The sequence below is a fragment of the Chroicocephalus ridibundus genome, chromosome 1, assembly GCF_963924245.1.
Source record: "Chroicocephalus ridibundus chromosome 1, bChrRid1.1, whole genome shotgun sequence".
In the NCBI taxonomy this organism is placed as follows: domain Eukaryota; kingdom Metazoa; phylum Chordata; class Aves; order Charadriiformes; family Laridae; genus Chroicocephalus; species Chroicocephalus ridibundus.
Genome location: NC_086284.1, coordinates 59,079,801 through 59,107,400, shown reverse-complemented (window position 1 = coordinate 59,107,400; position 27,600 = coordinate 59,079,801). Strand labels below are relative to the sequence as shown.

Genomic DNA, 27,600 nt, shown 5'->3' with positions numbered 1-27,600 from the left:
TGTCATCCTTACTTGCCCTCCCCTGCCCTCCCAAAGTTACTGCCCTCCTGCACTTCTGTTGTCTGAATTATTGATTTGCTCACTCTGTAATCTGGCTGTCCAAAATGATCTGGCTTAAAAACAGACTCACCTCCTCCCTTTTTCTATACAAGGGAGGGTTTTTTTTTAGTTTGAATCTTTCCCAGCACTGGGCTAAGGAACAGTGGAACAGTTGAAACAGCACTGATCTTTAGCATGGAGTAATGACAAGCAATGCAGAAAGGCTTGGAATGGTGACCTGCTGCTGTGACTTGCTAGCAGCTGGAACAATTCATCTGACTGCAGCCTAAGCAATAAATAATGCCATACTTTGTTATGGCTGCTTGACTTCTGGTTTTGGCCCTGAATTCAAACGGTTTGCCTTCTGTATTACGATGTCTTTTGCTGCCGTCTCCTGTATCTTGTACTGCAGCATATCTATCTGGGATGTAATTTAGCACCGAATTGTGGACACCTGGATGTAAGTGCCCAGTGGAGATGTCCACCTGTGAGCTTCTCCAAAAATAGATATGTGCATTTAGTCAGCTGAATAGCTCTGTAGCTCCACTGGCTGTATTGAATAGCTCTTATGGGACCTTAACTGGCTGCAGCTGCGTTTTAAATAAATGGACCATGCTTCGGGCCTTGATTGTTTTTATTTTTCTTCCTATTACTGTTTGTTATACTCACTGTGGTTGCTATCAGTGTGAAAACTAGGTTAGACCATTTCAGGAAAACTGGATAATATTCTGATCATCATCAGTCCATACAGACGTGCACTTGAAGGTGGCAGTGTTTTTTTTTAACAACTTAAAATATCAACACGAATCAATTTAATAATAATTACACAGCTTAGTTTTCTAATAATCCACTGTTCTTATGTCTTTGTAAAATATACGTTAGAGGCCTGGTTTCTATTTTTGACGACCTCGAGGTGGTTTGCTGTGCGTCTGGATGCCATCTGTGCCATTTTTGTTATAGTGGTTGCTTTTGGTTCCCTGCTTCTTGCCAAGAGTAAGTACAGATGTTAGAAAAAGTTCACCCAGTAATTACCATGTATAGTAATGTCTAATTCTTTTTCATAGTTTGCTGTTTCTAATTGTTTAAGGACTGTAATTAAGTTAAATGTTTCTTTCTAGATCACGATCTCTTCCTTGGTCTAGGGCATTGGGGCTGTATCTGCTTTGCTGCAAATACTGGAGGCAGTTCAGACATCTTCTGGGCTTAGGCATGCATCTGCCATCGTCTCCAAATGTGCATACAAACTTGCAGATCTGTAATCTTCACTTTTGAGATTCTGGCTTTCACAGCAATAACAACAAATAAATCTTTTTCTTTTTCCCCACCTTTGCCTTTCTTTTTTAGGCCTACAGGGCTTTCCCTTTCATACTGAAACACCCACGGAGCCGCTTCTTAACAGCTTTTTTCCTTTCTACGCATGGCACAGTAGGCCAAAAGGCAAGCTAAAATTCCTAGGGATACTTTCCTAATATCTTGGATCAGCAGGATAGGCCAGTTCCAGAAATAAAATCGCCTCATAATAATACATTTTATGTTCACTGTCACTCATGAACTGTCATTAGCGTATGCATCATCCAGGATGTAATTGGGTTAGATGTACTAAAATGAGATAGTCATCTAAAATACGAAGGAAGAAGTAATTATCTTGGACATGAAAATTAGTGCTAATTTGCTGTTTTTGTTTCTTTTCTTTTTCCTTTGGATAAGTTCTGTATATGCGTGTGTGTTTTAAAATCTGAACACTCTGTGCTACTCAACACTGAAAATTTTGAGCTAGGTTTGATGTTATTAGAATGCAAAAAGACAAGTCAAAACAATGGTCCCGAATCTTTTCCTTGCCTCTGGATAAGGAGTAGCTCTCTTGAAGTCAATAGAGCTATGCTAGGATAAAGTTCAAGTAAGTCAGAGGACAATCGTGCTTAATATTGGAGCAGACAGAATTAATTTGTTTTGTGAGAGCAGACCCACTGAACACAATAAATGCTTATATAAACAGGGGAAGAAGCATTCTGTCCTGTTATTTCATCTGATCGCTTACAAGAGTACAAAGTTGATGTAAATGTTTGCAACTTATTTGGAAATCACTTTACACTCATTTTTTCCTTAAGTTTACGGGCTGACCTAATTCCCTTAGAAAAAAAGTGAAAAGTTACTAATGCTCAGCCAGATAGGGATGACTCTAACAAGCTATGTAAGTACAGTTTTGAGACTGAACCTCAGTTTTTGGATAAAATGCCAGGCCAAGGAGAATTGGGATTATCATTTCAAATATACAGACAATTTCCAAAACGTACCAAAAAAAGAAAAAAAAAAAAAAAAAAGTGCAGCAAGTAGCTGTTCTGCCTGGGGCTACTCATTGCGCAGATGGCAAGTACAGCGTAACCATACAAAATTCTGGCTGTAATGCTTCCATCATGTAAGTAACCTCATGAAAGTGAAGTTAACTAGGATTTTGTGTAATTACCAGTGTACCTATTTCGTTCTCTTTTTTCCTTTGTTCTGCAGCTTTGAACGCGGGGCAGGTTGGTTTGGCTCTGTCCTACGCAATCACCCTCATGGGAACATTCCAGTGGGGTGTGAGGCAAAGTGCTGAAGTTGAAAACCTGGTAACGTTTATTTCTTCCTTTTCACCTCTCGGTTCCTTTTCGTGGTTGTGACATGAGGCCTTAAAGATGAGATTCTTCTTAATTAGGACGTTAATACCGTAGCAAGCTACTGAGGCACCACTTACAGTCCATAAAGAAAAAGAGCCTCTTCTAGGGTATAATTTGTCTGACGGATTTTGAATGTCTGTTGAGATGAATTGTGCCCAGTGACTGTCCCTCTCCGTTCACAGTAAAGGAGGCTTTATAATCTCCCTTTACAACAGAAGGGAGACTGTCTAGATACAGTGTGGACAATTGCATTGCAACTCGCTAAAATTACAATAAATCAATCCCCTCTCTATAAGTAAGTTTGTTTTAAATGATTTTTTTTCTTTTTTTTTTTTAGATTTGGTATTTTTAATTTAGTATTATTAATTATTGCACTTTAAAATTTTATTTATATCTGTCGTGGCATTTTTTTATGGTCCTGTTAATCCATTGTAAAGGCTTATATCTTCTTAATTTGGTGTAAGTTAACAAATATTTGAAATCATTTGTTTATATTCAGATGAGAGGGTCGTGTGTTTTCCAAAATATTTAAAATAAATTGCCTTCCACAGATTTACAATATTTACCAGCATGTTCTAGTTTGCCTATTTACTTCCTTAAGTTAATATATAAGAAAAAAAACTATAAAAAGACCACATTGAGCATAAACCTGTTTTTTTTGTGTGTTGTGCTGACAGCTGAAGATTGCTTGTAATTATGAATTGCTGACCGTAGTCTAGGAAATACCTGTAGTCCTTTTGTAGAAGTTGCAAAGCCATGTTTAATAACAGATAAAATGAATAATAATGTTAGATTTGTATTTTTTTTTGTCTAGCACGTTGCTTCTTCAGAGCATTTTTTTCAGACATGAATAAACTAGTGGTGACTGGTAAATAAAATTAATTGTATTGAGAAGATGTTTGGGTGAGGGTGCACACCAGAACCTAAACAAAACTTCTGTTATTTGCTCAAGGGGAAAAAAGTGTCTAGAGAGCTCAACTCCTGTTTCACTTCCTTACCGTAAGATTAGAGGCATCAGCAAATAACGCAGGTTCTTTTGTATCTGGCGTAAAATATGTAGGAACACGAGGTTTATTGCATATAAGTCACCAATAATACGGCGGCAGCTATCTCGGGGTGTGGAGTTGCTTGTGACAAACATATGTCAAAGATTTGCTGGGGGCGGGCACAGTGGTAATGATAAGGACAGAAAAAGGGACGATGAAGCCAGTAACTTGATGCTCGTAGCTGTTGTGCACGTGCCTGTAACTCATGGCAGCTTCATTTCTAGCTTTGTCTTCCCAAGACACAGTGTAAGGCTGTCGTCTTAGCCAAGACTGACAGACAGCTCTCATAGCTTAAATTTCTTAATCCTTATGCACGTACTTAGATTTGTAATTAATCCCACTGGTTAGAAATGAATGCTTATGTATGCATTTATGTGTCATGATAGATTTGGGTCTGTAGCAGGCCATGAGATGCATTCTTTCCACTTTTTCAGTTGTATAAAGTAAGCATAGGATGGTACCAAATACGGTTATCTGTGCTTAAAAAAAACCACACTGGAATAATTTTAATTGAATCTTTATAGCAAAAATACACACACACATATGCAGTATTTGCAGTATATTCAATACGCTGAAATTTCTGTACGCGTGTGTGTGTATATATATATGTGTGTGTGTGTGTGTGTCTTCTTTCGTCCCCTTAGATGATATCAGTAGAAAGAGTAATGGAATACACAGAACTTGAAAAGGAAGCTCCTTGGGAGACCAACAAGCATCCGCCTCCTGAATGGCCAAGCCAAGGAATGATAGCATTTGAAAATGTTAACTTCACTTACAGCCTAGATGGACCTTTGGTGTTAAGACATTTGTCTGTTTTAATTAAACCAAAAGAAAAGGTATGTATAGGGCTGTCTTTGGCCATGCTTAGAAATTAAGGAGAGATGATAAGTTGACAGGAAGCTGTGTGATAAAAATACATTCTAAAATAGGTGGATGTTAGGAAATTAGTAAATGTTCTTTTAAAAAATAAGCCTTAGTCGTATTTAATAGCAAGAGTTGGAGCCTACTTATTTCCTGTAAAGGTGGCATAAATGTGTCTGGGAACATGACATTTCTGTCTGTTAAAACAAAGGGTTACATATATTTGATAATTTCCTGATAAAATTTGAGTTTCGTCATAAAGAGGCAGACATTCACAATACAGACAGCCCAAAATGTTTGTTCAAATCCAAAGCAAATGGAGCTGCATTAGGAAACTGAGGATTCAGTAGAGGGAACGCGAATGGAGTGAAGGGGGTCAACACACAAGGTGAACAGAGACCACTGAAAATAAGGAATGTGCACGTGCTCGCACAGAGCCCCGAACGGAAGGGAGAAGAAAGAAATACAAATCACTTGCATGAGTTTAGAATTGGGGATTTTATTTCAGTTCCTTTCGGCTACCAATCCAATTAACTGTTGCCATTAATTAGATTGGTAGCCAAAAGAAACATAGAAATAAAACTCTCCCTCCTCTGCAAATTTGACTCTTCGTCCCCAATTTTGACACCATCCCAATTGAAAGAGTGCTACAGGGAAGGTCTCCCCCGCAGACAAAATTAAATTAGAGCCCTGCAGTGTTAATTCGTGCTTTGCTACATTTCAAATGCGCATGTACTTTTTTGATTAGGATATCTTCCCTAGGAGGCTGGTTCAGCTCTCTGCAATCGTTGCCCTGGCCTCATTTGTAACGTGCTTTTCCGTTCAGTCTCAAACCTGTTTTGTTGCTCAAGTGGACTTTTTTATTAACATGCATGTTACCAGAATTCAACCCAACTTTGCTACATGGAGAGGATCTCATGGAATTAGGTATGGCTGTGTTAAAAAGGGTGTTTAAGGAGACGAGCAAAAGGGATGTTTATCTGCTCTCTACTTTTCTTGCCTATGGGCCATTTCTTTAGCTGTTATATATCACTCCAATGTAATAGCAGACAAGAAGATTTACATTTCTTAGTGAGAGACAAAAATAAAATAAAATAGAAACTGGAAGCGAGAGATATTAGCAGTGTATGACTCAGTCCTTGGTGGGGACAGGAGGGGGAGGGATGACTGGGGGTATTTATTTTTGCTGAGTGGTTATGCTGTGGTTTTGTCATCCTGAAGTGAATTTACCCAGCTTGAAACAGTTGCCAGGAACTTCATGTTTGCTTTCTATGGTGTTTTGCACAATATTGCAGTAGGCTGCCACTGCGTAAAATAAATCTCCCAAGCATCTGTGTCCCTTATATTGGTTTTAATTACAGAGAAGTGTCTCTTCAGAACCAGGTTTCCAGGTCCACTAAGGATTCTGCCCATGTGGTTGTCAGTGAGAGCCCTTAATGCCTGCTCATACCCTGGGTTCACACGGACTTCTGGTGGCTGCCGTGCCACTGGCAGGATGAATGAGTTTAAAATTCTGTAGGTTTTTTTTTTTTTCTGTGGCCACCCCAGTGCCCGGTTTGGGAAGCGTTAGGCACAGTAAGGGTGGAGGAGGTAACTACTAGCAGATCACTCATGGGTTAGGGTCTCTCTTGATCTGTTTGTCTTGGTGTTCAGTGTGTCCTTACAGCCGAAGCAGGGTAGGAATATCTATGTTTTAACATCTTTGCTGACACAGCAGAGTCTGCCGGGGACAGACAAGGGAGGGCTCACACGGGGAGCTCTGCCAGCAGCTGGCTGTGATTTACCTCTTCAGCCAGTATAGCTGCAGCAGGAGGAGCCCTGGTTTTTCAATACCACTGTCTTTGGTTTAGGGTGCTTACGAATGTGTATGGACCAAGATATATTGTTAAACGCACCTTGTCCTGACAGATCCTAAATCTGGGGTATGGCTACAGGAAGAAGTTAGGAGGGCGAGGGTCTGGGTTTACGGCATGGCAGCTGTTGGTGTAAATGCTCGCACAGCCTCGCACGAAAGGGAGGTCGCCGGAGGGATAACAGAGGGGCAGATTCAGTGGAGGAGCCGACACGCTGTAAATCTCACTCTCGTTTTTTGTGCAGCTCTACTTTGAAGTATGGGTGATGCTTGAGTAATGCCGAGCCCGGCGTAGCAGGTGTACTCCTGTGCGTGCACATGGCTTACGTCGGGCAACAAAATCCTGGCCATATGATTCCTGTTAGGTGGCTGGGACTCCCGTTTGCAGACTGTGGCTGTGTTTGCACTGGCTACGAACATGGCCTTCTGAAGAATACCATGTATTTAAAAAAAAAAAAAAAAAAAAAAAAAAAAAAAAGAGGAAAGAAATGTGTATACTGTGAGAGCTGTTTCAAATTCATGTCAATTTTCAGCAGCCTGTAGTCAATTGGACCAAAAATACAAATAGATTCCTCTAAATACTGAAGAGCGTAGTCCTTTCATTGGATGCCAAACTGAAAGTGGGATTTTGACAATGTGCAGAGCAGCTGCATTTTTATTTTAAGTATCAATGTATTTTTTATGTTTTTTCTTTATATCCTTAATACAATACTTTATATCACTGACATTTACGGAAAAACAATTGAACTTTTGTTTTCACAACTCTGGGTGTCTGTGTTCTCCATTCAGCATTTTCTTTCTGAGCTGTAGTGTAGCTGTTCAGAACTAGTTTTCCTTTGTTTTACTGATATAATTAAGAATACTAGACATTTTATCATTTATTGTAAGAGATTTGCTTAAATTAGGCTGTATCTGTAATAATAAGCCCTGTATAAATGTTAATTAGTTGATATACAATAGTACAATAATGAATTGTTGGATGACATTGTTGAGTCGGAGAACAGAAGTAGAAAATACCTTTTAGATTACACAGCGTAAGTTGCTCCTTGCAGTCTACTTTTTTAGTGCTTTGTGTATTTTTGATCAAATGTGGGCACTGCTGCTTTGTCTGAGCTTAGTGTCTCTGACTGTTAGAAGGTTTCTCCTTGCTCTTCGACGTAATGTTTCCTGTGCTTAATTTCATTCCAGCAGTCATTACTGCATACATCTGAGTCTCAGGCAGTGGGTAATTGCCCTCTGGTGTCTGTACGTATACTCATGAAGGTTTCCATGTTTCTTCCTCCCTTCTGCACCCCAATCACTTCGCCAGGCTATATTAATACATATTTAATTCTTGTAAATCCTTCCTCATCAAATCAGTATCTCCAACCCGTATTAATTTTATGTTGCACTTCTCTGAACTCTTTCCAGTGTGTTGATTTCTTTCTGGAAATGTGGCGATTAGAACTGGGTGCAGGAAATAACAAATCCTGCCAGATCAGATCAATGTAGAGGGTTCCTCCCGTCACCTTCTCTGATACAATTGATTACTGTATGTTGTTTTCTCTAAGAATCCTTCAGCTGAAGACAACATCTTAAAAAAAAGTTTGCTGCTCAAGTAGTATTTACTCACCACTAATTATATGTCTCCTCTCATTTATTAATGGGCCTACTTTCTCCTAAGTGTTGGTTTCATATGAAATATTTGTAGGTCTTAATCCCTTGTTATTAAAGTTAGCAGTCCCATATTTTGCATTTTCTCTACCTCTTTTTTTCTGAAAGCATTATTTTTTCACATTGCATACAGCTTCTGATTTTTCTCTGGCAACATATAGAAGCCTGAATCACTGTGACTTTATTATTCACCGTTTCTCCTGTTTGTAAAGGAATTGCAGCTGTCTCACATGGCCTTGTAGTTTCGATACTTGTGTCCTCTCTGTTGAAGCTGTCTGAAGCACGAATACAGTTTGTAATCCTCCTGCTAGTTTTGGTTTTATTTTGGCTTTAGAGTTTGACTACTTTGAAGTACTTCACCTTAACCATGCTAACCAAAATCAGTCTCAGTTATTTAAAATGGAAATAGTGCTCATACATCGTTCCCAAAGTGCTTTATGGGAGTCCTTTTTTGGATTGAGATGTAGGTGCATGCCTGAAATGATTTGCCTAACATCACCCAGTTTAGTATAAAAATTAGCAGCCTTGAATCGCATTACTCTATACACCAAGCCTCTTTATCTTGTTTACACAATAAACCACCACACATTAAGGGAAAATCTTTCACCTTTGAATATGATTCAAGAAATTGTTGGGTATCCATATGTCACCTGAATCCAAACTGATTTGGGGGGAGGGTTTTTTGCTCTTGAAAAAATGTTAATTATAAAGAAGTTTTATTTGGTGCTTGTTCTACTATAAATCCTGTGATGTTGTAAAACTGTTGCTTGACATATTAATTTATCCTGAAAAGTTCAGGGTTTAATTGTACAAGCTTGGCTTGCTCTGTAGGTTGGAATAGTGGGAAGAACCGGAGCTGGGAAAAGCTCTCTGATAGCGGCCCTCTTTCGCTTGGCGGAACCTGAAGGAAAGATTTGGATTGATAAGTACTTGACATCAGAACTAGGTCTCCATGACTTGCGGAAGAAAATTTCAATTATACCTCAGGTAAGAGAGTGACTTGGTCAGCTATAAACATTTTCAATAGAATGCCAGAGTATTTAAAAATGCTTTGCTGGGATATGTTCCCACTGCACCCCAGTATGCAGTAGACATAGAAACTTCAGCGAGGAGTTGTTCTTACTTGAATAAGGTCTTGATTATTTTAAGATAAACAGAATCAGCTTTGAGGAGTGGAGCATTTTCTTCTGTTTTGGTCCGTTGTCTATTCCTCTGGAATAGTTGTGAGTCGGTGTTAGCAGTATGCTGTCCTTCTGTAGTCTGGGAAAGAGCAGAGAAAATCTGACAGGAATATACCAAGCTTCTGAAGTAACTTGATCCTTTGGCAGCAATTCCTGCCTGATGCATTGCCTGAAGCTTGCTTAGTAAGCTACTTTGGGGGACCACTTTCACCTCACTGGTCACCCCCCTACAAACGGACTGCGGCTAGATCTAGAAAGAGCAAACGTGCCAACGAGAGGTGAGCTACCGGCCTTTCCATTGTTTGGGGAAGGTTGGGCAGGAGGAGAGCAGAGGAACAGACAAAGGAGTGGGTCATTATGATCCGCAAACAAAAACTTTAGAAGCTGAATGCAGGAAAGGCTGCAATGCAGGAAAAAAACTAAGATGGTGTTGGGAATAGCCTCGTCTCTGGTGCTGGAGCAGAAGAAAGGATGTTCCAAGAAGTCTGGTAGGTCACAGATCTCTTCTATGGTCTTACTTTCAAAAGAGACAATGAATCAGAGAAGGGTTATGGATAACCTCAAAACTTTCTAAAGGTGGAGCCTGTGCAAGTTGCCATGTTTCATGAGAGCTCTGATCCGTGGTCATTTGCTCTCCACTGGAGAAGGAGGAAGAGGGAAAAGTTGCGAATGCAAAGTCATGTTTTTGGCAAATATTTCGGCAAATAATTTGTCTGGGATGTTCTAGCAGGTAGAGAGAACAGTAGGCTGGAAACCAGAGGAATTTGTTTGCCACATTTAACATTAATTCTCAGATCTGTATTTTATTATAGAAGCCGTATTTAGCGTCCTTACACCATCTTTGTATCTGAATGTTTGCTAACCCGTTGGCAGGATGGCATTCAGGGTGTATTACTTTCTTTAAATTGAGAATCTGATAAAAATGGTAATGAACAGTGGTTCTAAGCCTCTCTTGATTACTTGCCTTTTTTTTTTCCTTTCCTAAGAATAGGAGTCAGAGAAAGAAGCAGGTATGCTATTATAAAAAAAAACCCAAACAAACCAAACAAAAAACAAACAAACAAAAAAAGAGGTAATTCCCAGCAATTGGATTGTTGCCTAATAGAGAATGTCTTTTGTTTCTGCGTACTGAAGGCTCTGTTATTGCACAGCAGAGGTACTCACTGGAACTACTCACCTTTGGATGTAAAGAGGACTTTATGTGGATTTAAGTTATATTTTTTTTTTGTGTGTGCGGTGTTTTTTTTTCCCCATGAAAGCAGATGATCGTCAGTTCATTCCAGGTCTACAGCCTTTTCAAAGCCTTGCCCATAGCTGTTGTGGGTGATTTTGACATTTCGAAGAATTCAACCCAGTTGAATATAATAGAGTACCGAGACAGGAAAACTGCTGGTCAAATACAGTTTCTACATGTTGAGTGATGCAGATACTCAAAGTCCCCTGCATTTAATTATATATGGTGGGGTTTTTTCATATGTTGGTCTATTGACATGGTAGGGTTTTTATCATAGTCACAAAGGGGTTTAAGTGTCCAAAAGCAGGCAGCATTTCTTTTCCATGTAAGGGAAGACTTGTTTCCACTAAAAATATGCAAAACTATGAAGTAGTGGTACTAAGAGGTGGAGGGTTTGGAATAAGGTTTATACTGTAGTCAACTGAATGATAGGCATTGTCTTGTGCTGCGTTAATAGCAGTGTCAATAATAGAAATAGTAATGTAGCGTCAGGTAGTTATTTTTGTAGCAAATATCTTCATAATTGTGTGGGAAGCTAAGAAACCAGAGGGAGAGATGCTTATTAAAATTATAACATAAATCATGCTAAACAGAACCATTCCTAGAGAGTGAATGAGGCGAGGCAAGGCAAGACTGAAGTTTTCTTACGTGTAAGTTTAAATACCTACCTGGAGAAATAAAAATGTGCTTAGGCTTCTAATTGCTTGCTTGGATGGAGCTGTGTGAAGGTTGTGTTTGTAAATCTTTTCTATGCAAATGTTGTCTGCCTCCCTGACTGCAAGCATTTTTACAACAATTATTTACAGGTTTGTCTTATTACTTTCCTCTCATAAACCAGACTATTTTAAATAATAATCTGTGTCAGAAATTGTAATTATAAAATATCCTTATCTTCTGTTGCAGTACATGTCTGTTGTTAAGACTTTTATAATAGTTATGAACACTTTATAAATTCAGCTTCTTATTTTGCTAACCCATAAAAATGGATTGAAAAGGAAAATAAACGTAACAATACCTTCAGAACACACCAAATGGTGTGCTAAAATACGTATTGTTAACAAATTGCTTTCTAGGTGTTTTTGAAGAAAAATGTTCTTTAACCTGTTAGTGTTTTTATTAAATCCTTTCATTCATTCAACAGGTTTTTAGTGGCGTGTGTTGCCTAATGCAACAGATACTTTCAAATAACTGGCATGTTATGTTAAGAACTGCATACGTTCTTTTACATTGCTTGTGGCATTTTCTGTCTTTGTTAATCCTTTTATACCCCTCAGAGTGGTTTAGAAATGAAGAAACAGTATAAGGGTTAAGGTCTAAAATCTGTTCTGATTTGCTGCAGGGCTTTGGATCTGGGCATCACTAGCGTTAGGTGGGCTGTAAGTCATGACAGAGGTTAATCTCAAGAGTTAGCTGAAGTTATCCAATGTAAGTTTAGACTTTATTTCCTAGGGGAGAAAAAAAGAAAACATTTTGCGTAAGATTTCTCCAATTTAAAGAAAACTGACAACAGGATGAATGGTCTCCATTTGTGATTAGCACGGTTGCAGCTTTTGACTTGTTGGTGTTGTCTTTGTGTGATATTAAGGGGAGTTTAGCCCTAAAGTTGTGTCAGTACACAACTCTCAGGTCTGGCAACTCGCATTAGTGAGGACTGATCTGTTGCTTAAGGAGTTGTGGACCAAAAGTCATGTTCCCACTTCTCAAACACTGCATTTCCCAGTGCGAATTGCGGTGTGCCAGTTTGAGTAATGATCTGTTCCTGGTCTGAACAGGAACCGAAGTAGAACAAAACCTGCTTCAACCACAGGTAAACCGGCATTGGTACCTGAATGGGAGAAGGTACTGATTTGACTCCCTGGTGTGTTTTGAGTTAGAGCTTTGCCCAGCAATGCTCCGGTTCTAAGGGAGTATACTTTGCTGCAGCAGCATAGATTAATTTCTATGTGTAATAGATTTAAACATTGTGTGGAAATGATGAAAGCTGTTCGTCTTAGGTTCTGGTGGTAAAATTGAAGGGCTTTTATGGTATGAAATGAAAAAAAAAAACAACCCACAACCAAATAGAAAAGCAAAACCAGAGAGGTATTGTGAGCTCTTTGATTCCTCTCTGGTTTGTATAGTTCAAAAACAAATTTTCAGAACTGCCCAAGTGTAATTTAGGGGTGTGAGCTCATTGACAGTGGTAGTTGCTGGTTTTCATTAACAATACCAGGAGGATAGCAATGATTTCATGTAAGAGTGTGTGTGTGTGTGTGTATACATATACATATATATATATATATAGCTTGTGGCATCAAAACAGTGGCATGTAAATGCCCATTTGAGTACCCACGTAACTGTGTAGAGTAATTTGCAAACAGACCTGCCCTGTTTGGTAAATTGTCTTCATACAGACTGGCTGAACACTTGCCTTCCTCCCCTTCCCCTTTAAGCGTGCTATGGTGAAATACTCCTTTCATTTCATAAAAGATGGCTGGTTGTAGGATATTTCTGTGCTGTTGTTGATATAGGTTAGTTCTGATTATTATTAAATTACCTATTGCGATATAAAACCTGTGTTTATAACGGAATGCTAATTTTACTGGGTTTTAGGAGCCTGTTTTGTTCACTGGAACTATGAGGAAAAACTTAGATCCTTTCAATGAATACACCGATGAAGAGCTGTGGAATGCCTTGGAAGAGGTGACTTATTAAATCTAATAATATGCATCTGATATTTACAAGCCAAGTAACACTGTAGTGCTTGTGTGCATTAGGTTTTAGATGTTTTCATCAGGTTTGATAAGGGCATAGCTGTTGAGAGAAGAGGTAGACCGTTGCGTACGCATTTGCGTATGTGTGAGTTTGTGCATGTGTGTGTAGACATGTATGTTGTTATATAAGCCTTTTATGAAAAAATCATCCTTTGGGATGATGCTTTGGTTAAATTTTGATTAATATCTTAGTTTTAATGAACATTAATAGATTCTTAACAATGTGCTTTAATGTTTTTAGAATTCTAATAACTGACACACTGTGTAATCCAACTTGGCAAGTACTCATTTTGTGTCAGAATATAAAAGGTAAACCTTGCGTACTTATTGTTGTGTCATCAGACACACAATAGCTGATTTAAAAGGGAGTTACTCATCCTACAATATGTTGACATGTCAACAGGTGCAACTGAAGGAGGCTGTGGAAGATCTACCTAATAAAATGGAGACGCAGCTGGCAGAATCTGGGTCTAATTTTAGTGTTGGTCAGAGACAGCTGGTGTGTCTTGCCAGAGCGGTTCTAAAAAAAAATCGGATCCTTATCATCGATGAAGCAACAGCAAATGTGGACCCAAGGTAAAAACAAAATCCGTCGTGTTAAGATGAGCTGGTTTTTACTTTTAATATGATCATTTGTACTGTAGGGATGAACTTAAATACTTTGTATTTTTTGTAGTATTTTATGCTTTCCATGGTAGCATCGTCTATTCAAAATGGGGTGGCTGAGTTTTGGGTACAAAGCAAATGATATATACGTAGCACTCAACATATCCCTAACTGCAGTGCATTCCACAGAATAGGAAAATTAATATTCAAAGTTTATTTGTCCTGCAGCCATAGACAAGAAGACAAGAACCTCCTTGGAAATGCAGATCAGCAACGTCAGAATAGCCGTGAAACAAGTTGAGTTCTGTCGAATTCAGGACGAAATGTCTCTTGGAAAATAAATAAATAAATCAATTCCCACCCCCCCCACCCCCCCCCCCCAAAAAAAAAAACAACCCCCAAAAAAAAAAACTGAAAAGGTGAAAAATGGCTATAAGCAAAACCTGAAACTTCTGTTTATGAGATGCTGTCCTTTCTGACGGCTCAAATGGTGGTATAATAAGTTACAGATAAAATGGGGGGGGGGGAGGGTGGCAGGGGAGCAAGGTAAGCTATCCTAAACACCACAGGACTTGCAAAACAGATTTGGAGATGTTTAAAGCTACAGGAGGGACTCATTTATCATTCATTATTTTGTCTTGTATAACTCAGGCCAGCAGAACTTTCCTGAATTCATTCCTGTTTGAACTAGAGTGTACTTCTAGAAGAACATTCAACCTCAATAGAAAAAAAATTCAATGACAACCCTTGTTAAATTGTTCCAATAGCTAAGTACCCCCACTGTTAATTTTTGAAACATTTGAAACGCTGGTGGAAATATTTTGAAAACAATACTGCAAACGTACTGCATCAATTAGTCTGAGCTGAATATATAGTTCCAACAAACTATGGCTTGAGGGAGAACTCAAAGTCCAAAGAGGACAATAACACAGCAAGTCCCTCAAACAGATGCATTAAGGATTTTGTATGTCATCTGGGCGTGACTCATTTTTATAACATCTTCTTGGGGGAGAAGTGGTGCCACTAGGGTAGCTTTGCAGTTCAGCTGACAGTGTATTTCTAAAACCTTTAGAGAAGTGCATTCTCTTCCCAGAGGTTCTCTCTTTTTTTCTTTTTTTTTCCTTTTTCTTTTTTGACTATTAGTTTATTTTTGGCTGAGCACTGATAGATTAACTGTGATTAATCATAGCTGTGGAAATTTAATACCATCTTACTCATCCTCCCTATTTTGGCATCTCGCATGTGTGTGTTCTCAACTTACACTATCCATTTAATTGATCTTGATTAATGTGTGCTGCAATATATATTATAATAAGGTAAATGTTTGTTTGTATCAACTCTAGGCATAACAATACAAATAATAACTTGGAACTTCTTCTTTGAATTCAGTTTGCATTACAGTCATTATTACCTTTTCCTTAATGTGTTGCTATAACTAGAGCCGAGTATTTTTCAGCTGTGCGATCTGATAGGACGCTCATCAGGAAATGCTGATGTGGGTTGCTTAACTGAGCAGTTAGGGAGGCATTTTTGGCATGCAAGGAAAACCTCCTCCTCTTGTGATGCACAACCCCCATACCTGGCACCCTTGTCTCTAGCCTGGCGGCGAGCACACAGCATATCAAGCACCTGGGATAGGAAACCGTGGGGAGCTGCCGCCGGCTCTGGAGATATTAATTCTTTCTTTGTTTTTTTTCTGGCTCTTCATCTCCTTGCCTCAACCACTGCTGCAACCATGTCCCTTCTCCAGTTCAACCTGGAAGCAAACGTGAAGGAGGCAGGGTTTGGGGGTGGGAGGAGGAGGAGGAGGAGGAGGGTGAGGTGGCATTGAGGCAGTGGATACGGTGACAGGGTGAGAAAGTGTACCTTCCGCAGGGCTGAGGGACTCCCCACGATGTTTCTCCAGCTCAGCTAGGCCATTCTTCGCTGCCGAGTGAAGGGAAGGAGTTTGGAGTACGCCCTTCTCCCTCCTTCCTGCATCTTTCAGTTCCCGTGTGTACCCTTATTATTTCCCTTGCTCCTCATAGCACCAGCTGCAGGGGTGCCAGCGCTGTCGTGAGGGAGAGGAGGAGCTTGCCGGAAAGAAGGTTCCCCTAAGTCAGACTACGTGCACATTTTACGTGCGATGACTGACAGATGCTTAATTTGATCTTATCTTCTTGGTCCTGAAGCTGGCATTCTTACCCCGAGGAACAGAACCATTTTATAGCAATTGAACCATTCTGGAAAGTTGTACGAAATCTGGAGCAAAAGAGCTGAAAATCCTTCCCTAGTTGCTTTGGTGATATATTGAAATAAAACCTTAGTAACTGAGTAAGTGGAATTTACTAAGCTCTCCACCCACTGACTATAGTATTATGTTTTAACTTGTATTTTTACTGCTTATACAGGAGAAAACTTTTTGGGACCAGTCCACTGCCACATTTTTACATCGGTTGTTCATTGAGTCTACCCCCATTGCTCATAGTTCAGTTCATTAGCCAGCTTAACCTTGTAAGGTTTAACCTTTCATTACATCTCACTGCTATCTGTAACTGTTTCTCTTTTGAAGAAATTATCCAAAGCCTTTCAGGAATTGTGTAGTGTGAGATACGCTTCCAGAACAATCTCAGGAGGACATTAGGCTGAAGATAATCACTTATCCAGTGTTCCTTTCAGCAGCTTTGTTGCTTCTCATTCAGATCTTGTTTATTCTTACTCTTTAGATAGTGTTCTTTTTACACAGTCAACTAATTCAGGTTACACCAGATCTTGGGTTGCTGTGAAGCTTGGTGTTAGATCCTCAACCCACGGTGCCAGTGGGACAGCTATATCACCATTTTGTGCTTTCTTATTGTACTGTTCCTTGTGATGGGGGGTATCGTGGTTCCCATTTTCATATTATCAGATTAGAGTTGAGGTTTTGTCATCCAGCAGCCCTAGTCTGGTATTCAGCTTGCACCTTTGGTTTCTAAGGTGCCTGTAAGATGATGGGGTTTGATCCACTGAGGTGTGTGATGGAATCACTTGGCACTTGCCTGGCCACTTTCTCAGTGTGGGTAGGCGCCACAAAGGTCCTGAAAAAAGGACAGAAATGCCGCTTCCTTCAGCACGTTTCTAGAGGGTAGACGGCTCTAATTGGCATGTGATATAGTCTCTGTGCTCTGTCAGCACGTAATTCTGTACACAGATCCCTTTCTTAGTCTTTTAGATTTTCTTGCCTTTCCTACCTTCTTCCCAAGGTTCTTCTGGAGGTTACTGATGGTGCTTCTGCCTGCCACCGCAAAAACTATACTCCAAGATCTGTCACGAACTTTGGAGAGGGTCTGGTTGAGCCCCTATCCCCCCAGTCTCCAGTCTGCATGAGATTTCATACTGTTGATATTTGAAGATGGAGCTACTAGGTCTGTTTCTGATTACTTTGTAGTCTCATTTTAGAACATTTGTCACACCCACAATATGGCCAGCAGTTTCTTATTAAGGATAAGCTTATATTCAGGAAATACCTGTTTAAGATAATAGTTTGATAGTATCTATCTAAGAATGAGAAATGGTTTCTATTGTAAATGTAGGAAGAGGTGGTGCTAGAAGGAATGCACTTAATAAAGGAAGATATAATAAATGAATGCGGAGGACAGGGATGTTCAAGGATGAGGCATTCTCCTCAGGTAACAGCAGGAATAGCCTGAGAGTTGCAAATCATTTTGAGTCCTTTAAAAAGTTGTTTTCAAAATTCCTGAGCAAGCTACAATTCTCTGTGTTCCTTGGAAGCTCTGCAGGAAAACCTCACCTTGAGCTTGACTACAAGGAAAGAAAAAGGCTTTCTTTACGTTATTCTAGGGTGTACTGAACCTTTTGTTTCATTATTCAGCGTAGGCTGTTTCTTAACAGTTGCAGAGAACACATCTGGCTGGCTGTGTAAGCCTTTTCCGTGCTGGGTGTTTTAATGTGTGGCCCTGGTTTTTAATTTCAAAAGTAAGAGTAGTCAGGTCATTGAGGCATTGCTGAGAAGATAGACAAAGAGACCCGTGCATTAACACTGAGGTGAAAGCACTGGTATTGCTGTGACGTGAGACGTGCACATGCTAGCGGGGCATTAAGAATGAACAGCTTCCTTTTCTTAAGAAGACTGTTAACGCACAGGGCTAAAGAACCCGTCTCTGTCATGACGTCTCTTACCGTCTCTTTCCCTGATCGCGTATTGGCCTTGGTTCAAAAGGAGGAGCTGAGGGACACCTGCTTCCCACCGTGTTCTTTAGCTTATTTTAGGAAGTAGGAGCAGAAGGACCAAGCCTTCTCAGACTGAGACCCAGGACCTGGCTCTCATGACAGAGCCTAAATGTTTCTGTCCCCAGATGAAGATGACAGTTAGCATGCGTGGGAACTCTTACTTAACTGTTTATGTCTTCCTTCTCTCTGGTGATTCGTCCTGTCATCAGCAGGGATCTGTCTATTCCTTTGTCATGCTGATTGCTTAAACTTAGTTTGTAGCAGAAGTTATGTTTAGTCCTTCAGAGCATGAGCTTGTGCTTTCTACTGTGGAAACTTAACGGTTACTCCGTTCCTCTAAGTCATCCTGTTCTTCCAAAGTTGTCTTTGTCCACTTTTTATTGTTAGTGCCTCCTGACGTGGTGGCATCAGAACAATTCTTTTTGCTTAATTTATGAAGTGATACCAAATATTTATCATGTGCAGACAGATTCAATGTAGAGTATTACTTCTGTCTGAAAGATAATAATTTGTCAGAGGAAGATGTGTGTTGCACGAATCTTTATTGTATTTCATTTGATTTTTCCAGTTTCTTTTAACAATTTGAAGAATTAAGTCTTTGCCAGAAACTGGCTGAAGCTAACATGGCTGCCTGAATATAACATTTTGTCCAGATGTCTGCTTTGTCTTGTTTTAATCCAATGTATAGCATTTATTATTCTCCAGTCATTATATAAAGTACGATTTCCTGTTTTAATAGAAATCCTGGAAATGAGCTCCATGCCTTCAAGTGCCTGACTTCTAGGCTGGAGCTTCCTTGGTCTGACTAACCCCAGTATATTTTGAGTTCTTTGTGTTTTCCTTCTATCTCGGATGAGAATTGTAGTTTCTATACCTGCATTCCCACACTGCCTTTTCCTCCATTGTCGCCACTTATGAGTTTTTTGAAGGCTGAAGGACAATATATGAGTATTCGCGTGGCCTGGCTATGCACCCAGGTTGGGAGCCAAGGCTTCCTGGACAGTGTGGACTGTCAGGTGCCTCTAGAGGGCATTCATCACCTGATGGCTGCCCAGTTCAGGTGCTCCGATGCACCTTCCAGCCATGCCTTTCCCCTTTCATTGACTAGAGAGAGGACCATATAGATTTCCACATTTAAGCCTGACTGGTATGCTTTAAGTTAGGTGGTGTCAGTGCTTCTCTTGTACAGTTAGTTACTTGAATAATCTCCAATTTTATGAATTTTGCATTTTTGCCTTAATGCGTGTTTATACAGCTAAAGAACATTTTAGTGTCTTGTGTATCTTTCGGTATAATTTTATTTCCTTTTCAGGGTTCTCAGCTTTATTTGTGACAGTTATTGCTTTAGCCCTGTACTTCAGTGTCTGTGCTTTAGCTTACTTTTCTTTCTTTACAAGTCTTATGTTTCCTCCTGATATCCTTTCTTGGGTGGTTAATTCATAGAATGGGTTGAGGCTCTTAACTTGAAAGCTTTTATCCCTTTCCCTGGGTTGTGTGTTCCAGGTAATGCTTTTGATTTATGGAATATGCCAAGTTTTCTTTTTTCTGTATTCAAGTTCTTGAGCTACTCCAGTCTTAGTTTAGTTTACCAACCACCTCCTTTATTTTATCTCCTTTTGCAGTGGAAATCAAGAACCTTAGTTACAGGCTGTCTTGGGTTCATTCTTCAGTTGGTTTGCAATGAAGGATACTTGCTTTTACCAACTTTTCTTCACTGCTTGCACAAACTAAAACTTAAAATAACAGTGGCCTTTTTTTGGTGTAGAAATCTCTAGGAATACCTGATTCTACAGAATGTTTCTCTTTCTGTAATCAAAGCCTGGGAAATTAGTCTCCTGAAATGACATCTATTGCTCCACTTCCAAGAAGAAACTCTTTCCTCTTCAAGTATTAGAGGGCAGATTTTGGAGTCTGCTTCATGATGTGCCTCCAAGTCATCTAATATAAAAAGAGGAATAAGCACTGTAATGACTTCATGAGCATATTTCCTGCTATATAGTCGTTTGGTGAAATCATAAAACGTGCCTGCCATTCAGTTATCCATGCAAACATCTTATTTTTGTCTGCATTGCTCTTGCTGTGTTTCAGAACAGATGAGTTCATTCAAAAGACGATCCGTGAAAAGTTTGCTCACTGCACAGTGCTGACCATTGCACACCGCTTGAACACCATTATTGACAGTGACAGGATTATGGTAAGACAGTTAACTGCTTAAAAGTCTTCTTTTTTTTCTTTTTTTTTTTTTTTATTTTGAAGAAGAGTGTTACTGACTCTTTCTTGTTAACTTTGATCCAAAAGTGGGCAGAGGTTTAAGTCGTACTTTAGACTTATCCAAGTTATCTGAGTTACTGTGATTGACAACTCATAAAAGTGCAGAAGTAGTGACCCGAAAAGACTTCTTACGTTGTCTGGCCCTGTGGTTTCCACCCTGCGAGGTGTGAACCCATTGCAGGTGAGGCGCAGCAGCAGACCTGAGCAAATAAACTCTGCCAGCACTTAGGAGCCCTTGAAGACACACCCAAGAGGCTCTGGACAGAGTCAGCTGGATTTGGTCGGGTTTATTAATTCAGTCTCGGTGGGCTGAGGGAGGCAGTGACAATAGTTAGTGGTGTGGGATATGTGAGGAGGAAGTGGTAGAGGTTCTGGGGCAGGAGACATGGAGGTAAGGAGACAGCAGCTGCCCTGGGGCAAGGGTGGTGGTGGGAGGAGTGGAACTAGACTGGTGAGGTAATGAACGTGGCCAGCTTTCTAAAGCAAGGTTCAGACAGAAGACGAAGAACTGCCAATCTAGCAGCCTCTGCCATCTTTGTTCCCAACAGAGCAGCGATAGACTCTGCCACTGTGAAATACCCTCTCAGCCATATTGGCTGCCCCACGGTGCGTTGCACACGCGTAGAAATTAGGAAATACTTGCTGATTATTTTCATAAAGGTATGGTCTTCCCTAGACTCTGAGGAAATCGGGCTGGTTTGTGTCCTTGAAATGATGCGCAGCCTGCAGTTTTGCAATTTTCTGCAGTAGGAACGGGAGCCCTTTGCAAATATTTTCTTTGCAGCCAGTTAATGAAGTAACTGACGTAGTGGGCAAACCGTGTTCATGAGTGGAACTCAAATTTAACTGGGCTTCAAGCAGAAATTACCCTTCACGTCTCGGTGGTAACCTTAAAAATTACTTTCTTCCACTTTTGTTTTGTGAAAATGAAGCATGTTAATTCTTTCCATGCTTTCTTTACTGACTGCTCAAAACGTTTTAAAATCTGTGATTGAGTTACAATGGTTGCCCGAAGTACACAAAATGAAACAATTGGATCTAGTGAGGTGAGTGGTGTTCTGAGGAGTAGAATAGATTGTGAACTGAGTGATTATAGTTTACTTACAAAGAGAGAAACCAGCAGAACTGCCATAAGTAGTCATATAATTGCAAGCATTTAACGTATAATAAATAAATATTTTCTTCACTGGTGAATACCTCCCCACAGGTCTAATGGATATGTTGGTGTTTTCTACAACTAAAATGAACAAAAGACTTGTGAGGAAACAACTGTGACCTAATTAATAGCTGTGTGTGTTTGTTAGCTATCCAAAGGGATTTCTGTGGGTTTTGGTTCATTAACTACCATTAACTTGTTATGCACAGAATGCTCTTTCCATGAAGATGTTTTCTTAGTTTTACCTTCAGTGTCATGCAGTTGTAATGAAAGCTAGATGTTTTATTTACCTTTTTACCAAAAATCATTGGAACAAAGCATAGGAGTCACCTTGTCCCCAAACTGCCCAGCATTATTACCAACTATATAGCTACTCTATTGCACTTTTACTCTGTACGTTATTCTTAACCTTCTGTTGTTTCAGTTTAGCCACTATTAAGATTTCTAGTTTGTTAGAAGTTCATTTATGTTCCTACATTGTCTAATACAGTCTTATTTGAATGCCTTTGACCTCTTCATAGCGTTAAGGAACAGATTTGCAAGACGATGTGCCTTTGAGTCTGCGGTCATTAGTAACTCTTAAATATTTTTCATCTTTTTACATTACTCTATTTTGATCTTCTTAGGGATTTCTGTAATTTTGGGGGGAGAGAGGAGGGTGAGAAGTGTAGGACAGAAAAAAGGAGGAAACTGACATGACCCCTTAACAAACCTGTTTTCTTGACATCCTTATTCAGTTATTGATTCTGCTTTCGGGCAAATCAGAAATATGAATGCATATTTAGAATGATCAGAGTTATGGCAGGCGTGCTTTTGTTACACTTTTAATTACTTGGTTTACTCAGGCATGTAACCCCTAGTGGGAATATAGCAGAATTTTTGAAGAATAAGAAAAATATCTGTTAAAAATGCAAGGAAAAAGGATATCCCTCTAGAGGACTAACAATTAATGAGTGCCATTAACAATAAAAAGAGCATTCGTGGAAAATTAATCATTTACTTAAATATCACAAAAATTGAGAAGACTCAGCTAAAGAATGCTTTCAGAGTATTTTAAAATTTGGTTAGTCAATGTGATTCGGTAATTCACAAATTTAACTTGATGCAGATTCTTATTGAAGAGTAAAATTCGCAAACTGAAGTGCATTGTTCTTCCATTACCCGGTATTATTAAAAGCCCTGGTTTTGTTTCTCCTTTAACTGAGACCTCTAGGTGCAATAATGCCTTCACTTATAAGCCATCCCAAATCTCTGTTGTTTGCTATCGTGGTAAGTTTGTTAGAAAATGAGGGAAGAAGAACAAAGATCAAACCCGGAAGTTGGAATATTAACAATTGTCTTTTGATAGATAATGAGTAAAGTTGCGTTTCAAACAAATTTTGAGCAAACTAACAAGTTTGCTCAAGTCTCTTAACTCAATCACAAAAGTCCAAGCCCATTCCTGAGTAAGTATACATAACCTGAACATAAACTAGGGTTTCCCTCCCTTCCTACTGAATCAGATTGAAAGAAACCTCAGGAGGTCTCTCGTCTAACCTCCTGCGCAAAGCAGGGTCAGCACTAATTTCAGATCAGGTTGCTCTGGTCTTTTTCCAATTCCCTCTTGAAAACCTTGAAAGATGGAGATTCCACAGTCTCTCTGTGCAGCCTGCCCCAATGCTTAATTATCAGCCGTGAAATATTTCTTTCCTTGTATCCAGTTGAAGCTTCCCTTCAGCTTATGGCAATTGTTTCTGATTTTCCCACTGTGTATTTCACTGAAGAGCCTGCTTTTATCTTCTCAGTAACTTCCTTGTAGGTATAGGAAGGTTGCTGATAAGTTGCCTGCTCTCCAGGTTGAACAAGCCCTGCGCCATCAGCCTCTCACAGGTCAAGTGTTCCAGTCCACTGATCACCCTGGTGACCCTATTTCAAACTTGCTCCAATTTATCCTCATCTTCCTTGCACTGAGAAGTCAAAACTGGTCACCATATTCCCGATCTGTTCTGATGGGTGCTGAATAAAGCAATTCCCTTGATCTGCGCTCCTGTCCATACCCATGGCACACTGTTTGACTCCTGGTTAGCCTACTTGGACACCAGGACCCCACCTCCTTTTCAGCGCAGCTGATGCCCAGGCTCCCCAGGTGGTACGGATGCAGGGGGGTCAGTCCATTCCAGATTCAGGACTTTGCATCTGTCATTGTTGAGTGTCGTGAAGTCCACGTGGACCTGTTCCTTCAGCCTGTCTAGATTGAAATAGCTTTGAATGCCAACCCTGTCTCAAGCGTATTGACTGCAGTCTCCAGTTTGGCATTGTCTTGGCATTTGGCTTTTGATTTCATTCAGTTTAATTGCTGATTAAAGCAGAACTTGCCAAAAAGAAATTGTTCACCTTTTAGGGTTAATCCAAAAGTTTTTTTTTAAAAAAAAAAAAATTAGAACAGAAAATAATTTTGAGAAAGTCATGAGAAAATGTCAAGTTGGATGAGTATGGAAATAGGAACTGAACGTGAACTGTTGCATGTCTGCTCACACCCATCGTAATAACCGGTTCTATTTTAGAAGAGAAGAAAAGCCTACTGGAAGAGGAAAAAAAAAGGAAGAACAGAATACATTTTATACAACTGTAGACAAATCTGGCCTCAGGAGTTGTTTTAATTCTCGTTTGTTCCATTCCCAAAACCATACCTCTGGTTTCATAATCCAGGTCACGCCTTAAGAGTATTTCCATTATAGCTATCTTAGTGATAAATACATTTTATCAGAACTTCAAACACTTAAAATCATTGAGGGAAGAGCTGTATTGTGTAATGTGATACTCTCTAACCCAATCACCTCAATGAGTAATACTACATTGCACTTGCATAAGACCTTTCATCTGGAAATTGTAACGCTCTTTACAAACATTAATTAATTAAACTTCAAACACCTGGGTGAGATAGGGAAGTATCCATACAATCTTTGGAACCAAAGTTGGAAAGACTTGTTAAGTCAGGCCATCAAATAATACTACCATAAAATTATAATCCAGCGGTTTTTCAAACTCCTTTTTTTTTTTTTTTTTTTTTTTTTCCCTTTCCCTTCCCTCTGTGCTGCTCCAGAGTCTCCTAGGACACTTTCTCATTCCTTTTTCTTTATTAGTTTGAGAACCCGAGTTGTAACTCCTCCCGTCAGGTGCTAGCAGTACCCGTTTTAGCCGTTTGGCACAGGCAGCCGCCCTGCTGCCTTGGCAGAGGGGGAGGATGGCAGAAATGCTGCCCTTGCCTCTTCTGTGCTGGCAAATCCTGGCAGAAGCTCAGCTCAGGCTTGTGCCGCTGGCCCCTCATTCCATGTAGCTTCCCCACCACCACGGCGGCTGCTTCCCTGTCCTGTCCTCACCTCGGAGGGCGAGGGCCTTTTAGCTAAACTGCATCTGCAGCTCACCAAACCCAGCCAGGAGCAGCCTGGGGCAGCCAAGAGGCACCGCTCCCAAAATTTCCAGTGGGATCTCATACAATCCCTATCACCCACTCCTCCCCTGCCTCTCTGCCGCTTTCTCCATGTTGAGAATATTTTGTAGAAACTGTATTTTTACAGAGGGGAAAACGGCATACAGAAATTGAGGCTCACCCAGGGGACGTAGTAGATCGGTAGCAAATTAAGTATATGCATCTGGCAAGGGCCCAGTGATGTTGTTTGCTCTATGTGCTATGCCGTGGCGTCTCTCTAGGAAAGCCACAGAGTAGTCAAAACTTGTGCATTTTCCAGTGACAAGGATGTTTCTCCACAGAGACTTTTCATATCAGTGCAATACTTCTTTGAAATGGAAACTCTTTATGCAAGCAGAACTTGATCTAGTAATTAAAAACTGTCATTCAAATAGGAAGTTTTTGATGAAGAGAATCATGGGAAGAGATTTGATTTATTTATGGGAAAACCTGTTGTGGTTACATTCTGAAGTGACTAATATTCAGAGTAACAATAGTATGTACTTCACAGCCAGACTTGAGTTGTTTTTTTGGTCAATAGAAAATTACTTCCCACGTCTTTCCGGTAAGCCTCCTGTGCTCAGTTGTTCCCATTTTTCAGATGTTACGTTACATTTACCATAGTGGAACTTCTGAGCCTCATAAATCAGGCACCCTGTTTTAGGCACTGTGGATATCTAACCTCAGCAGGGCAATCGGTCCACCAAGAGTAGGTGTAAACATCTTGAAAGCAAAGGGGAAACTCTGGAGGGAGATCCAGGCAGTTTGCGTAGTGAAAAGGGAGTCACCTACAGCTAGACAGAAAATGGTGTGCAGTAGATGAGGTCTGAGCACTTGTCTCTTTCTGGAGTTCTGGTATCTGACCCAGTGTTGCACATTAGTATCCTTCATCTGTCCAGTTGGAGATGAGGCAATGGTCTTAATAGACACCTAAATGAACGTGATAATGATGGCAATGGGATGACAGCATTCTTCCAGGAAGTGCAGAAGTCTGTGCTCTACGCTGTCCTCCATCTGAGGAGTTCCGGTTGCAATGCTCCCCATTCTCAAGAAGATGCCGTACCCACCAGCATACACAGGGCGGTCAGGTTAAGGCCAGTCTCCACCCTTCCTTTTGAAGCACTGTGCTGCCAGAAATGCAAGAGTCATGGAGTTAGGAGGAGAATAAGCATGAGAGAGTCTGACTCTGCAGCCCAGTGAGAAGCAGAGCTTTTGAAAGAGTCGAGCAGCCCCACCTGCCCGGCCTTCACCTGAGCTTTCACCGCAGTGTCCCAGCTTTAGATGGAGATGTGGAGAACGTAGGAAGGTAGTGGTGGTACACTTCAGTTAGTAATACTGAGTTGAAGCCATAAATGCTGTGGTCTATTGGATCTTCTTTTGGTGGCTTTTTTGCTACTTATTTAAATATCACTGCTGGAAAATTAATGTGTTTTACCGTAAATCTTAGACATTTTGTTTAGGGAGAATTATGTAAGTCACAAGATACAGAAATGCGGGGTCCTAGTTGTAGAATAGTTTGGGTTTCTTTAAAGGGTTCATGTTGCCATATAGCGTTGACTCACCTTAAGTATGTACGTGTAGGACTGTTTCTTTGGTGGAGACCTACCTGCTGTCGGATACAGACAGGCCCTCAAGTGCATAAGATGTCTAAGACAGGTCAATTGGCAAGACCAGAAATTTTCCTAGAGGCTGGGATGGTAAAACATGAAACTGTGAAAAATGGCAGTAATTAGGGCTGCATTCAGAGCTGTTGTTCAGTCCTTTAAAATTGTAAAGTGGGAGAACTGCAACTGTATAAAATGGGTGTTTTTCTTTTTTTGTTCTGTAACACAGAGCTGAAAGGGTTTTTGACCTTATATTAACACAGTATCTGGAGTGTGGTGAAATGTTATTGGATATTATACTTGTGCTATTGAAGTCTATTCTGTTAAAAGAATATAAAGGGAGCTTAATGGATTATAGTAGCTTGAATGAAAGCCAAATTTTTGAAACTAGTAATCAGGTCTCCAAAGATACTTAGGCACCTAATTCTTCATAGAAACCTTAAAGTACCTTGTGGGTCTGAATCCAGTAATCCACAGTAAAATTGCTACATTCATATTTGTGCGCCTGCTGTCATTATTCAAAAGGAACAAACACTAATAAACCTCCTTTTTTTTGACTGAGCCTCTGTCTTGAAAATATGGACCAGGGAATATTAGAACTAAATTTATTTTCTTTTTATTCAACCTAAGAAAAATCCCAGCTGTGCTGTGGGGCCAAAGTCTGTTGGGTAAAGAAAAGTGAAGATAAAAATATGAAGGATGGGGCACCTGCATGGAGCAGAAGATAGAAATTAATGGTGATAGGTGAGATGCCTTGCAGAGGGGAGGTGAAAGAATACTTGGTCTCAGCATACCTGAGCATCAACATCAGTTTGTACACAGCAAAAAAACATTGCTTGTGTACGTGTGTTCTGTTAAGTGACTGGTACATTGTCTGGATGTCCAGATTTTCAGGATCCAAACAATCAAATGTGAAAACTCAGGAGAGATCTCAACACTTAACTATAAGGGCTGATGAAATAATTCAGGGAGACTCTTCAGAGTATTTAAGCAGTTCCACCAGACATTGGGTGTGATTAATGCCAACCTACCT

The 27,600-nt window shown here is 40.1% G+C and overlaps 1 protein-coding gene across 3 annotated transcripts in view; it reads left to right on the top strand.

Moving 5' to 3' along the window:
* The window catches only part of ABCC4 (ATP binding cassette subfamily C member 4 (PEL blood group)), a 186,369-nt gene that overhangs the window by 141,366 nt on the left and 17,403 nt on the right, over positions 1-27,600 (top strand). For 2 of the 3 annotated variants that reach the window (XM_063336396.1, XM_063336381.1), the window contains 8 exons: positions 922-1,032; positions 2,545-2,645; positions 4,384-4,575; positions 7,641-7,697; positions 8,937-9,092; positions 13,113-13,202; positions 13,677-13,849; positions 20,177-20,282. In XM_063336396.1, coding sequence (XP_063192466.1) covers positions 922-1,032; positions 2,545-2,645; positions 4,384-4,575; positions 7,641-7,697; positions 8,937-9,092; positions 13,113-13,202; positions 13,677-13,849; positions 20,177-20,282 — 986 coding nt within the window. The remainder of the gene's footprint in view (positions 1-921; positions 1,033-2,544; positions 2,646-4,383; positions 4,576-7,640; positions 7,698-8,936; positions 9,093-13,112; positions 13,203-13,676; positions 13,850-20,176; positions 20,283-27,600) is intronic. The other variant, XM_063336387.1, reaches the window with a different exon arrangement.